The sequence below is a fragment of the Pinus tabuliformis genome, chromosome 4_1 (assembly GCF_031772625.1).
Source record: "Pinus tabuliformis cultivar Carrire ecotype Pingquan chromosome 4_1, CPIR1, whole genome shotgun sequence".
NCBI lineage: Eukaryota > Viridiplantae > Streptophyta > Pinopsida > Pinales > Pinaceae > Pinus > Pinus tabuliformis.
The window spans coordinates 86128177-86141419 of record NC_142303.1 but is presented as its reverse complement, the minus strand read 5'-3'; the positions used below and the strand labels follow the sequence as shown (position 1 = coordinate 86141419).

General features: G+C 34.8%; 1 protein-coding gene across 10 annotated transcripts; it reads left to right on the top strand.

The window, feature by feature from the left end:
- Nucleotides 1-3638: 3638 nt before the first annotated feature.
- On the top strand, nucleotides 3639-13035 carry LOC149174310 (uncharacterized). Of its 10 annotated transcripts, none has more exons than XM_089419310.1 (4): nucleotides 3639-4623; nucleotides 4733-4828; nucleotides 11386-11436; nucleotides 11522-12546. In XM_089419310.1, exons 1-4 carry the CDS (start codon nucleotides 4515-4517, stop codon nucleotides 11524-11526), a joined length of 261 nt encoding a protein of 86 aa, XP_089275436.1. In that variant the 5' UTR covers nucleotides 3639-4514; the 3' UTR covers nucleotides 11527-12546. The 10 variants fall into 10 exon arrangements, with proteins under 10 accessions (XP_089275436.1, XP_089275430.1, XP_089275439.1 ...); XM_089419304.1 differs by having other exon boundaries at nucleotides 3639-4646; nucleotides 4740-4828; XM_089419313.1 differs by having other exon boundaries at nucleotides 3639-4646.
- The last annotated feature ends 208 nt before the right edge of the window (nucleotides 13036-13243 follow it).

Genomic DNA, 13243 nt, shown 5'->3' with positions numbered 1-13243 from the left:
TGACATGCATGAGTTAATTATGAATGAATCTTCAGTTTACTAATTGATCACTGTTGGTTACACCCCATTGTTAGATCTCCCACTAATTCTTCCATCAATTGAAACTAGTTTAATTGACTTTAACTCAATTAAATTGAATTAAATAATTACAACTCAAAATAAACTCAACCAGGGCTCCTAAAAAGTAGGAGACACTCTACATGATTCAAGTTAGACCCTCAACTTGAATTAAATGAGCCAAGTAAGTCAAATTAACTTAGTTAACTATTACAAGTTTTCATGAGATATGGAATTACAATTTAATTCAAGGACAAATTAAATTAGGATTTTTCTTGTTGCATTTTCAACACGTTGGATGTGGATCCAAAAAGTACCCACTTTGTATACTTCTAAATAGACCCACACATGTTTTTTTCATGTGTTTTCATTTTTTCGATGTGGGTTTACTCATAAGTATGCATAATGGGTATTCTTTGGATGTGGAATTTAATTATGCATCCAACGGATGTATACACTTGACATTTAAATAAACCTATAAAGAGATTAGCCAAAAATACAATTAAAGATTAGTTTCCGTTATTTTTCTTTAAAAAATTGTAACTGTTATTTTATTATTTTCCTTAGGAGGCCCATTTGAGACTTCAAAACTCCCCTAATGTCTTCTCCTATAGCTCCTAGAGTCCGACTTCTCTTCGTTCTCTTCTCGTTCTGCCAATCCAAGCTCCAAGAATGGGCAATGTCTGCCCCTTCGTATCACTCAATCCAATCATGTCCCTTCACGTGTCAGGAGGCGATTCAATTAGTTACGTCACCACCTTCTTCTAGTGAGGGCATCATTCCACTTATTTACTTGTAATGCTCTTCAATGAGCTCTCCCTCCATTTCAGGCTTGATCACATCGCATAACTCCTGTCAGACAACTGACCCACTGAGTGCACAAGCAATCTTGACATTTATTTAACTGATATGGGTTGTAGCTTTTCCATCAAGACAAGCAAGCAAGCTAGCTTCAGGAAATAAAGAAACTTTAGGAAAAATAGGTGAGCAAGAAAGTTTACCCTAGAGCCAAGGATCTGTAAGGTCGTCCAACCTTCAGTTGTGCTAATTAATAATAGTAATTATTATATGTTTAATGAAAGGTCCAGCTAGTCGTGGTCCTTCCACACTGACGTTATGAATCACAATCATCATTACAATAAGCAGTAGAACATGGGGATGTTACAAAATCTTCACAACTTCATTCACATTTCACAGAAGTGTAATCTAATTGTTTTACAATTTTTATCTTTTTCGTAGGAATTTGATAATACAATTTTTAATAAGGCAAATTTTTATTATTTAAAATATATTTTTGAATACATAAATGAATTCATCACCTTAAAAAATATTTAAAACATTCAAATTGTATAAACTCCATAACTTCAATTTACAGCTTTTATAAATTTTACCACCAAATTTTAAATAAAATTGATGAAAAATATACCAAAAACAAAAAATAATACAATTTAAACTACACTCTTCACACATCCATAATAAACTCTTCACACGTCCATAATACTCATAATTATGAATCAAAACTTATACCTTTTTATTATGAAAATATGATATTTATTATTATCCCGTCGTAGGCATTCTAGGCATTCTATAAGAGGCTTGTAAGAGGGTTGACTGCTAATTACTTTGTTATTGGACCAAAAATTAAATAACACTTTCTAAAGTATACATTATAAAAAATATATGTATTTATCTTTTAAAATATTTTATTTTGTTTTTCTTATATTTTATTGGTTATCCTCTTATTATGCAATGATTACTTGAAATTAATGTAATGTACAGTCATACGAGTAACCATACTCAAGTTGCAGTTGGGCATTTATGAAATCATTAAACTAGACATTAATTGTTTAAACGTCGAAGACTGAAACACTTTTAATTTTTGCTCACTTTCTAAAACCTAATAATGCTTTTCAGAGATAATCTTGTTAAAATTTGCATTAACTAAGTCTTAGTTTTATCTCTCCCATATTTATGCTACCATTTCCATTTTGGTACTGCCTTCCATATTTCTTACCGGACTGTGAATTGTATGTCACTGATACATCACGACCTAAACTGAAATGCTACTCCATTTGGCCTCTCATTCTAGAACTATTATATGTCATTTCATTGCATTAGGTTCAGGAGGGAGGACTGAAGCCACAAGAATAATTAAATGGGCCATCATAAATGTCCTCTCACGGTGTCTAACCATTATGGCTTTTGATAGATTATTTTTTTTAAGGTAAGAGAGGTTGCAAAAATAATTAAAAGGTCCATTACTAATGTTCTATGTTGGCATCTCTAGCCAGTGATATTTAAGACAAATTCACATGCCTAAAGAAATCGCCAAGATTTTTTAAATCCAATTAATAAAATCTAAATATTTCTTGTACTCTCGAGGTAATCCAAATCCAATCTTGTAATCTAAAGATTTCTTGTACTATGCGATCTCTAGAGTCGAGCTAATCCAAATCCAATCAATAAAATAAGATTGCCTGTATTTTGCAATCTTTGGAGTCTTAACTATATTCCTAAAACTTATAATAGTATGCATGTAACATAATCACGACATTTTCATTTAGTAATTTCATGGAATTAATTGTAGTTATTTAATTATGTAATAAATTCAATATTTGGACAATGACATTAAATGTAGCTCTTTGATTGTAACGTGGATGGAAAAAAAATGTGTTTATTGATGGCATTAGGGAATGTATGAAGATCCGCCACTCATGGTAAGAGAATACGCATCACAGTGAGAAACAACAGCTCTGTTGCAATTTGAAATCATTGCAAACATCCTATAATATATGGTAATTAGTTGATATATGGTCATGGGTTGCTAATATCAATTTCCATTGTTAATCTTAAATTTATTTTAAATTACTATTTTTCAATTAAAAAAATACCAATTATTATAAACACTATTTTGTTAATATAACTTAGATATAATTAAGGGGAGATGAAGAACATCCTATCAAATATTTCAAAACCTTTGCAACTTTAATTAGTCTGTGATCATCCCATCCAACGATTTGCACCTGTTCAAGCTTTTTTAGCTACTTTGATTCCAACCATTCGTTCAACCCAACAGAGTTAATTCAACAACAATGAGGTGTGGAAAGTATACAAAAATTACCCATATGCACCAAAACAAAATCATCCTAGCCTCGCTCCTTTGATTCCAACCATTCGTTCAACCCAACAGAGTTAATTCAACAATGATGAGGTGCAGAAAATATGTAGAAATTGCCCAAATACACCAAAACAAAATCTCCTGACTAGAATGAATAGATTATAGTTTTTAAAAACTAAATTTGCACAAACATTGAAATCAAAACCTTACTTTTAAATTGTACAAATTACCAAACAACAAAAATTAAATTCTAAATCTTAAAACTAGCTTGAATTCAATATGTTTACTCTAATTTAACTATATTTACATCGTAAAGTGTTCCCTGTGAAATCAACTCCCCTCTTATCTTACCCCTCTTATCTTACATGTATTATGTCTTATTATGATCCGCTAATATAATGTTAGGCGATTAAACTATTTACCACATCTAGAAACCATATGAATAGCAAGAAGATGCCCCCGGCCAACCCAACTCTTTCCCTGCAATTCGATGCCCGTCCTCCGAAACCCAACGCTTTCCCTGCAATTCGATTTAGTGAAGGTGTTTTTTCTCACGGTTGTCTGGTAACTTATTTTATTTGAGACCATTTCGCTCAGAGTCTATATGTCTTTATTTTTCATTTTTCCATATTTAGATTCAAACCTCATTCACAGGTTATAGTTGGAGGAGCATTCTCGGCCTCGTCTCCAATGGGTTACGCTACTACTCGAAATCAACTGGTTGCACTACTAGAAATCCATACAGAAGCATCCACTCTCCATCTAGTCGATTAGGGTTTTTACTGTTGCCAATTTATTATTTTATTTTCGTAAGCATACTACTCATTTATGGAGTTTTTGTTCCCAGGTTCATGTTTCCCAGTGGGTTTCTTCCTGAGCGAATTATATATACTAGTTGGGTTTTGTTTTTTGTTCTTACTGTTCGCCGAATACTTGTCTTGTCTTTAGGTCTTCATTGTTTATATACAGGTTGTCATATTAATTCACTCTTGGAATTGTAGTGCTACAGGGACCTCGTCGGGTTCAATCCTCGTCCACTCTTGCTCCGATTGAATTTTAGGAAATTGACCGTCGCTTTACCGTTTGGTTTCAAGTGTAGGTTTCTAAGTGTAGTTATTTATTAGCTAGATATGGTGGGCAACAACCTCTATATTTATGCCGTAAAGCGTTTCCTGTGAAATCAACTCCCCTTTTGTCTTACCTGTCTGTCTTATCATGATCCGTCTTGTCTTACATGTCTTATTATGATCCGTCTGATATAATGTTAGACGATTAAACTATTTACCACGGTTGATTAAAAATCTAGTTATAACTGAAACAATATGCATCTTGAAACCATATGAATAGCAAGAAGATGCCCGCGGCCAACCCAACTCTTTCCCTTTCCCTGCAATTCGATGCCCGTCCTCCAAAACCCAACGCTTTCCCTGCAATTCGATTTAGTGAAGGTGTTTTTTCTCACGGTTGTCTGGTAACTTATTTGAGACCATTTCGCTCAGGGTTTATATGTCTTTATTTTTCATTCTTTTATATTTAGATTCAAACCCTCATTCACAGGTTATAGTTGCAAGAGCATTCTTGGCCTCGTCTCCAACGGGTTACGCTACTACTCGAAATCAACTGGTTGCACTACTACTCGAAATCCATACAGAAGTATCCACTCTCCATCTAGTCGATTAGGGTTTTCACTGTTGCCATTTTATTATTTTATTTTCGTAAGCATACTACTCATTTATGGAGATTTTGTTCCCAGGTTCATGTTTCCCAGTGAGTTTCTTCCTGAGCGAATTTTATGTACTAGTTGGGTTTTGTTTTTTTGTTCTTACTGTTCGCCGAATACTTGTCTTTAGGTCTTCATTGTTTATATACAGGTTGTCATTTTAATTCACTCTTGGCATTGTAGTGCTACAGGGACCTCATCAGGTTCAATCCTCGTCCGCTTTGGCTGGCATTGAATTTCAGGAAATTGACCTAGATTTTTATTAACTAGATATGGTGGGCAACAACCTCTATATATTTACGCTGTAAGGCGTTCCGTCTGAAATCAACTCCCGTCTTGTCTTACCTGTCTTATTATGATCCGTCTGATCTGATATAATATAATGTTAGACGATTAAACTATTTACCACTATTGATTAAAAATTTAGTTATAACTGAAACAATATGCATCTTGAAACCATATGAATAGCAAGAAGATGCCCACGGCCAACCCAACTCTTTCCCTGCAATTCGATGCCTGTCCTCCAAAACCCAACGCTTTCCCTGCAATTCAATTTAGTGAAGGTGTTTTCTCTCACGGTTGTCTGGTAACCTATTTGAGACCATTTCGCTCAGGGTCTATATGTCATTATTTTTCATTCTTTTATATTTAGATTCAAACCCTCATTCACAGGTTATAGTTGCAGGAGCATTCTTGGCCTCGTCTCCAACGGGTTACACTACTACTCGAAATCCAACTGGTTGCACTACTACTCGAAATCCATACACAAGTATCCACTCTCCATCTAGTCGATTAGGGTTTTCACTGTTGCCATTTTATTATTTTATTTTCGTAAGCATACTACTCATTTATGGAGTTTTTGTTCCCAGGTTCATGTTTCCCAGTGGGTTTCTTCCTGAGCGAATTATATATACTAGTTGGGTTCTGTTTTTTGTTCTTACTGTTCGCCGAATACTTGTCTTTAGGTCTTCATTGTTTATATACAGGTTGTCATTTTAATTCACTCTTGGCATTGTAGTGCTACAGGAACCTCATCAGGTTCAATCCTCGTCCACTCTTGCTCGGATTGAATTTCAGGAAATTGACCTTCGCCTTCCCGTTTGGTTTCAAGTGTAGTTCTTTATTAGCTACCATCCTCAGCACAAGCATAAGCCCCTGTAACAATATTCAAAATGTGGCTAGAGTTGCTTTACAGTATATGTAGATGAGGGTATGCCCCCTTTGTCTGCTATGGCGGAGAGTTGGGCTCTTGCTATGAGTACATCTTTTCTTGCCAGATACATTTTTGCATACCAGATAGCAATTAACATGATTTTTTTTTAAACTTGGATACATACATTTTTGCATACCAGATAGCAATTAACATGGTATTTTTTTTTAACTTGGATTATTGGGATTGTAGTTGAATAGATTTTCTTCAAGTTTGTTGTACGGACTGCTATTTTACCAACTTGTCTGATTTTGTTTGCATTTTATTTTTTATTTTTACTTTTTACTTCATTTTCATTTATTTGTGTTACCATAATTGACTTAGTCTTCGAAATCCCTGTCCTCATTATGAGCTTCTTGCATAGCTTACTTTTGAAGGGAATTTCCAAATGCAATGTTATGTTTGCAAAATAACTACGGTTTCAAGGTGGCCAAATTTTCCTTATGGCATGTTGCTAATTTTTATTCAATTTTGTGTCCAATTTGATGTCTCACTTGAATTTGGAGTCTTTTATTCTATTCATAAGGTATCTCTTCATCATTTTGATCTGATCTGGTTAGTTTTATAATACCCAGCAGCTAATTTGAACAGTATTTTTTATTAGCTAGCATCCTGAGCACAAGCATAAGCCCCTGTAGCAATATTGAAAATGTGGCTAGAGTTGCTTTACAGTATATGTAGATGAGGGTATGCCCCCTTTGTCTGCTATGGCGGAGAGTTGGGCTCTTGCTATGAGTACCTCATAAAACTCAGCCTCATATGTTAGTTGCAACGTCTTCTTTGGGGACAAGAACACAGGTCCTTGAGCTGCAGTCATGGTTTTAATACCAATCCAGCTTTTGACTTCTTCCTTGCTTGGTAGCAATTTATAGAAAACTCTGTACCCCAACATCCAGTATGTTCGAAACCTGTTCGGATCAGGGTTTTCAAATGGGCATCTCTGAAATTTTGGAAAAGAAATTGAAGCATTTGGCAAGTTTTGGCCTCCCAGAAGATGATGTCAAAGAGCTTGCTAGGAGGAACCCAATCATACTGGCTCTTTAAATGGATAAAGTGCAGAAAATCATGGACTATTTCGTACATACTGTAGGGCTTCCTGCAAAGTTTCTTTTAACACATTCTAAGCTCATGTTGTGTAGTTTAGAGTTTAAAATCAAGCCTTGTCACAGAGTTTTGAAATCTATTAGTGCAATGCAACCCTCGAAGCGTCTACCATGGAGAAAGCTGAAAGCACTTGGCACTAATAGTTTACAATCTTTGGTAGGGAACCAAAGACTACCCAGTCAACTTTTAGACAACTTATTGTTCGGTGTGATGCAATTGCAATGGATTTTGTGGTTCCCCCTCCATCAAAGATTGACCCAGATGAAATTAGAGCTCGTGCCAAACAACTGAAGCAAGATGAGAGGCTATGCTTATGGAGTTGCTAAATATAAACTTTTTAAATTTATATTTGTGTCTCTATGCAAAACTGGCTCACCATTTGCTAGTTCTTCTTTATATAACTTTTACCCAAATGTTAACTATTTAACTAACAACCAACCATATTTTGTTCAAAGCCTATCTTAACTCAAGTGACAAAAAGATAATTAAATGACATGTCAACTAAAACTACAATAGCCCAATTTTCAGCGAGCACTATGACCTTTGCTTCAGGTTTAAGTTTCCCAACATGTAACCAACTAATAACATTCATATTTAATAGAATATCTAATAACCCTTACAATTTGCAACTAACATTATGGTGTCTACTCAACAATTAGGGTGCCCGACATATATAGATTTCTGGATTACCAAGACTGTAGTTAAATTCTCGTTGATAATATCTGAAAGCTTGTGGTAGTGTAATGTTTTTCCACCATGCCTAGAAGACAATTTTACTTAACTGTTTCTTCCCCATGATGGTCTAACTGGACCGTAATCCTTTTGCATCTTTGATTTTTAGTCGTTGCAACTTCCCTCCCAACACTGCACATTTGTCTTGCATTGATTCAAGCTGCAATGTTCTTTGACCTTTCCTCAGCAATTATAAGGCCAGACGTCTAGGGCCTCTTCTCAGCAATTAGCGTAACAGACATACATCATTTCTTGCCAGACAGACGTTTTTCATACCAGATAGCAATTACCATGGTATTGTTTTTTTAACTTGGATCACTGGGATTGTAGTTGAATAGATTTTCTTGAGTTTGTTGTACGAACTACTATTTTACCAACTTGTCTGATTTTGTTTGCATTATATTTTTTATTCTTACTTTTTACTTCATTTTAATTTATTTGTGTTACCATCAATGACTTAGTTTTCAGAATCCCTATCCTCATTATGAGCTTGATGCATAGCTTACCTTTGGAGGGAATTTCCAAATGCAATGTTAAGTTTGAAAAATAACTACGGTTTCAAGGTGGCCAAATTTTCCTTTGGACATGTTGCTAATTTTTATTCAATTTTGTGTCCAATTTGATATCTCACTTGAATTTGGATTCTTTTATTCTATTCATAAGGTATCTCTTCATCAGTTTGATCTGATATTGTAATCTATTTAACTAACAACAAACCATATTTTGTTCAAAGGCTGTATTAACTCAAGTGACAAAAAGATAATTAAATGACATGTCAACTAAAACTGCAATAGCCCAATGTAACTATCTAACTAACAACCAACCATATTTTGTTCAAAGCCTATCTTAACTCAATTGAAAAAAAGATAATGAAATGACATGTCAACTGAAACTGCAATAGCCCAATTTTCAGCGAGCACTATGACCTTTGCTTCAGGTTTCCCAACATGTAACGAATTAATAACATTCATATTTAATAGAATATCTAATAACCCTTACAATTTGCAACTAACATAAAGGTGTCTACTCAACAAATAGGGTGCCCGACATATATAGATTTCAGGTGTCTACTCAACAATTAGGGTGCCCGACAAATATAGATTTCTGGATTACCAAGACTGTAGTTAAATTCTCGTTGATAATATCTGAAAGCTTGTGGGTTTTTCCACCATGCCTAGAAGACAATTTTACTAAACTGTTTCTTCCCCATGATGGTCTAACTGGACCGTAATCCTTTTGCATCTTTGATTTTTAGTCGTTGCAACTTCCCTCCCAACACTGCACATTTGTCTTGCATTGATTCAAGCTGCAATGTTCTTTGACCTTTCCTCAGCAATTATAAGGCCAGACGTCTAGGGCCTCTTCTCAGCAATTAGCGTACCAGACAGACATCTTTTCTTGCCAGACAGACATTTTTGCATACCAGATAGCAATTACCATAGCATTGTTTTTTTTACTTGGATTACTGGGATTGTAGTTGAATAGATTTTCTTCAAGTTTGTTGTACGAACTACTATTTTACCAACTTGTCTGATTTTGTTTGCATTATATTTTTTATTTTTACTTTTTACTTCATTTTAATTTATTTGTGTTACCATCATTGACTTAGTCTTCGGAATCCCTGTCCTCATTATGAGCTTGCTGCATAGCTTACTTTTGAAGGGAATTTCCAAATGCAATGTTATGTTTGAAAAATAACTACGGTTTCAAGGTGGCCAAATTTTCCTTATGACATGTTGCTAATTTTTATTCAATTTTGTGTCCAATTTGATGTCTCACTTGAATTTGGATTCTTTTATTCTATTCCTAAGGTATCTCTTCATCAGTTTGATCTGATATTGTTAGTTTTATAATAGCCATCAACTAATTTGAACAATATTTTAGATGCAAGAACTAGAAACTGAACTAGATACAGCGGTCAAGCTTTAAGATTTTGATCCAAACAAGATTCAAGCAATCCTGCTATCAATTTTTTTTGTAAAAATAATAGCCAGATTCTAGCGATTTTTGACCTTCCTGGCAAATTTGACGTCTCTGTAAACAATGCCCCCAGTAATTAATTATAAAGCACAAGGAAAAATTCCCTTCTTCCTGTTCGTTCCTCAACACAATATCCTACACACCTTAGACCAATTTGGCCTCTCTTTTGCGCAGCTGTACCAACTATACAGGTTGAACTGCCTCCTTGCGCAAGGTATCTCTGCCTCCTTAAGTGATGCGCTCTCCTGACCTCAAACGCTGATATGGAACTATTTTATTGAGCTTAAAAACACACAAATTATGTCTAGTGAATAATCACATGTATCACCAAGTCTGCGCCCTTCTCTATATAGAATCCAACTGCTCTTCAATTCAAGTGAACTAGCTCCTTAAACCCAAGTCAAACTATTTCACCGAACTCAAGTCTAACTAGCATCTTGAACTCAAGCGAATTGGCCTCTTGAACTCGAGTCAAACTACCTAACTGAACTAAAGTCGAACTGAGATAAAATCTCAATGCATGCTGAGTTTGATTTGCTGTTTTTAACTAAAGTAAAATTAGAGAATTTTCCTAAATCAACTCTCAATGCATGCTGAGTTTGATTTGTTGTTTTTAACTAAAGTAAAATTAGAGAATTTTTCTAAGTCAACTCTAAGAGAAAGTAAGACTGCGCCTTCTAACTAGCATCTTGAACTCAAGCGAATTGGCCTCTTGAACTCGAGTCAAACTATCTAACTGAACTAAAGTCGAATTGAGATAAAATCTCAATGCATGCTGTGTTTGATTTGCTGTTTTTAACTAAAGTAAAATTAGAGAATTTTCCTAAGTCAACTCTCAATGCATGCTGTGTTTGATTTGCTGTTTTTAACTAAAGTAAAATTAGAGAATTTTCCTAAGTCAACTCTAAGAGAAAGTAAGACTGCGCCTTACCTTCATATGCCGGTTCTTCTACCAAATTTATTTCACTTCTAAATTTAGAAGAACCTTTCCTCCTCTAACTTCAATTAACAATTTTCTCTTCTACTTGGGATATTTCTGCTTATTTTCAGGCCTTTACAAAGGCAAAGTCCTTAAATTAATGCCACCATTTCTGTTGCATTGTGGGTTGTAAAGTGCAGAAAATCATGGACTATTTTGTACATACTATAGGGCTTCCTGCAAAGTTTCTTTTAACACATTCTAAGCTCATGTTGTGTAGTTTAGAGTTTAGAATCAAGCCTCATCACAAAGTTTTGAAATCTATTAGTGCAATGCAACCCTCGAAGCGTCTACCATGGAGAAAGTTGAAAGCACTTGGCACTAATAGTTACAATCTTTGGTAGGGAACCAAAGACTGCTCAGTCAGCTTTTATACAACTTATTGGTGGTTCTCTCAAATGTATTTTAAATATCACCCTATGAATTTGTCACCAATTGAAATGTAATAGTGACTGCATGACATTTAATTAGTGTGGTTGATGCAGGGTTGGTGGAAAACATAACCAACATAGCCAGAAAAGGCAGTTCTCTCAAATGTACTTTAAATATCACCCTATGAAGTTGTCACCAATTAAAATATAATACTGACTACATGAATTTTAATTAGTGTGGTTGATGCAGGGTAAGTTACTTTACCAATCGACTCTTCAACTGGATGAGAGTCAATGTTAATCAGAGATGTCAACATTCTTATCATGGATGCCAAAGCTGATATCAACTCTCCACGAAGTTGTTCATTTCTAGTCCTAGGTAGGCACCAAGGTAAACTAGACTATGAAAACCACGCCTATGGGGCCATCCACCTAGAAATTTCTCTCCCTATGGTAAATATGCCCTGCAAAATCCCTCTATGGCTGATCCACCCTTGCAAATCGCACTTATTTTCATCTAAGGGCAAATCATATTGCCTTGGTTGTACATTGGACATATTTGGTTTTTCTATGAGAGCCATGTGTGTTTTCTTCTATTTCTCCTAATTATAGAAAAACCCATGTTTTGAGCTACAAATTTTACAACAAATTTGGATTTAGTGCGATTAAAAAACAATCAATGGGAAAAAAACTATTTGTCCTAATTATACAAAAACCCATGTTTTGAGCTACAAATTTTACAACAAATTTGGATTTAGTGCGATTAAAAAACAATCGATGGGAAAAATGATCATATTGTCAAGTCATCAATGTCTATAATTGTCAAAATTGAATACATATGCTTGGAATATCTCCAAAATTTACTATGCACGTCAAGGAGCTTCCCTGTCACTAGTTATTTTGAGTGGAGCTTCAACCAATCTTGCACCCTTGCAAGGAATGTTCAGTTCGATTTTGGATGAAAGTAGTCATGTTATTCCAAAGATGCATGTTGTGGATATTGCTAAAGCAAAAACTACGATGGTTGGTTTACAAGATGTTTCAAAACCTTGAATTTTACCTTTGCGATGTCTTTAGTTTTGTAATGTCGTCTAAAAGTATAATGAAGGAAAGTATCCCTCATTCTTCTTTTATTGGGCACTCCACAGATCAACATGGATTAGAAGCCACCTCTTAAACAACAGTCTACTGAATTAATATTGAATGTGCACTCCACAGATCAACATGGATTAGAAGCCACCTCTTAAACAACAGTCTACTGAATTAATATTGAATGTGCAGGAAAGAGCAATTGATGCTTGTAGACATGCTATGCAGATAGCGAAAATGAGCATGGAAACAAACATTGGAGATATTGACAAAACTGGTCGATTGGTAGAGTAACCTGTAATGCTTGAAAAATCAGCTCAGCTTACTTCGGAGGCCACCTATTATCGGAATCTTAATGACTTAGCATTTGTTATGTAAAAATATAAACGATATTTTTTTAGATACATTGCAAGTTGCAGCAACATTAATGGCTTTCGATCTCAAATTCTCTATCTACTATTGCTTGGCAGCAATCTAGAGAAAACTCTGTACCCCAACATCCAGTATGTTCGAAACCTGTTTGGATCAGACACTGATGTATCCAGGGTAATGTTAGTGTTTTCTCTTTATGGGTCAGACACTGATGTATCCAGGGTAATGTTAGTGTTTTCTCTTTATTTTCTATTTATGAAAAACATTTTGTTTATTCATTTTTTTCTTCAACGATTCTTTATATGTCACAATTCTTCTCAAATTTATGCCTTACAGCTTTTCCTTTGTAATATCGGGTGTAATTGCTAATAAAACTAAGTGGGGTGTAATTGCTAATAAATGCTAATAAAACTAAGTGGGGTGTAATTGCTAATAAAACTAAGTGGCAGAACTCGCTACTATTTAGCACTTGTGTTATATCAAAACAGTGTGAGTGAACAAGTGAATATTT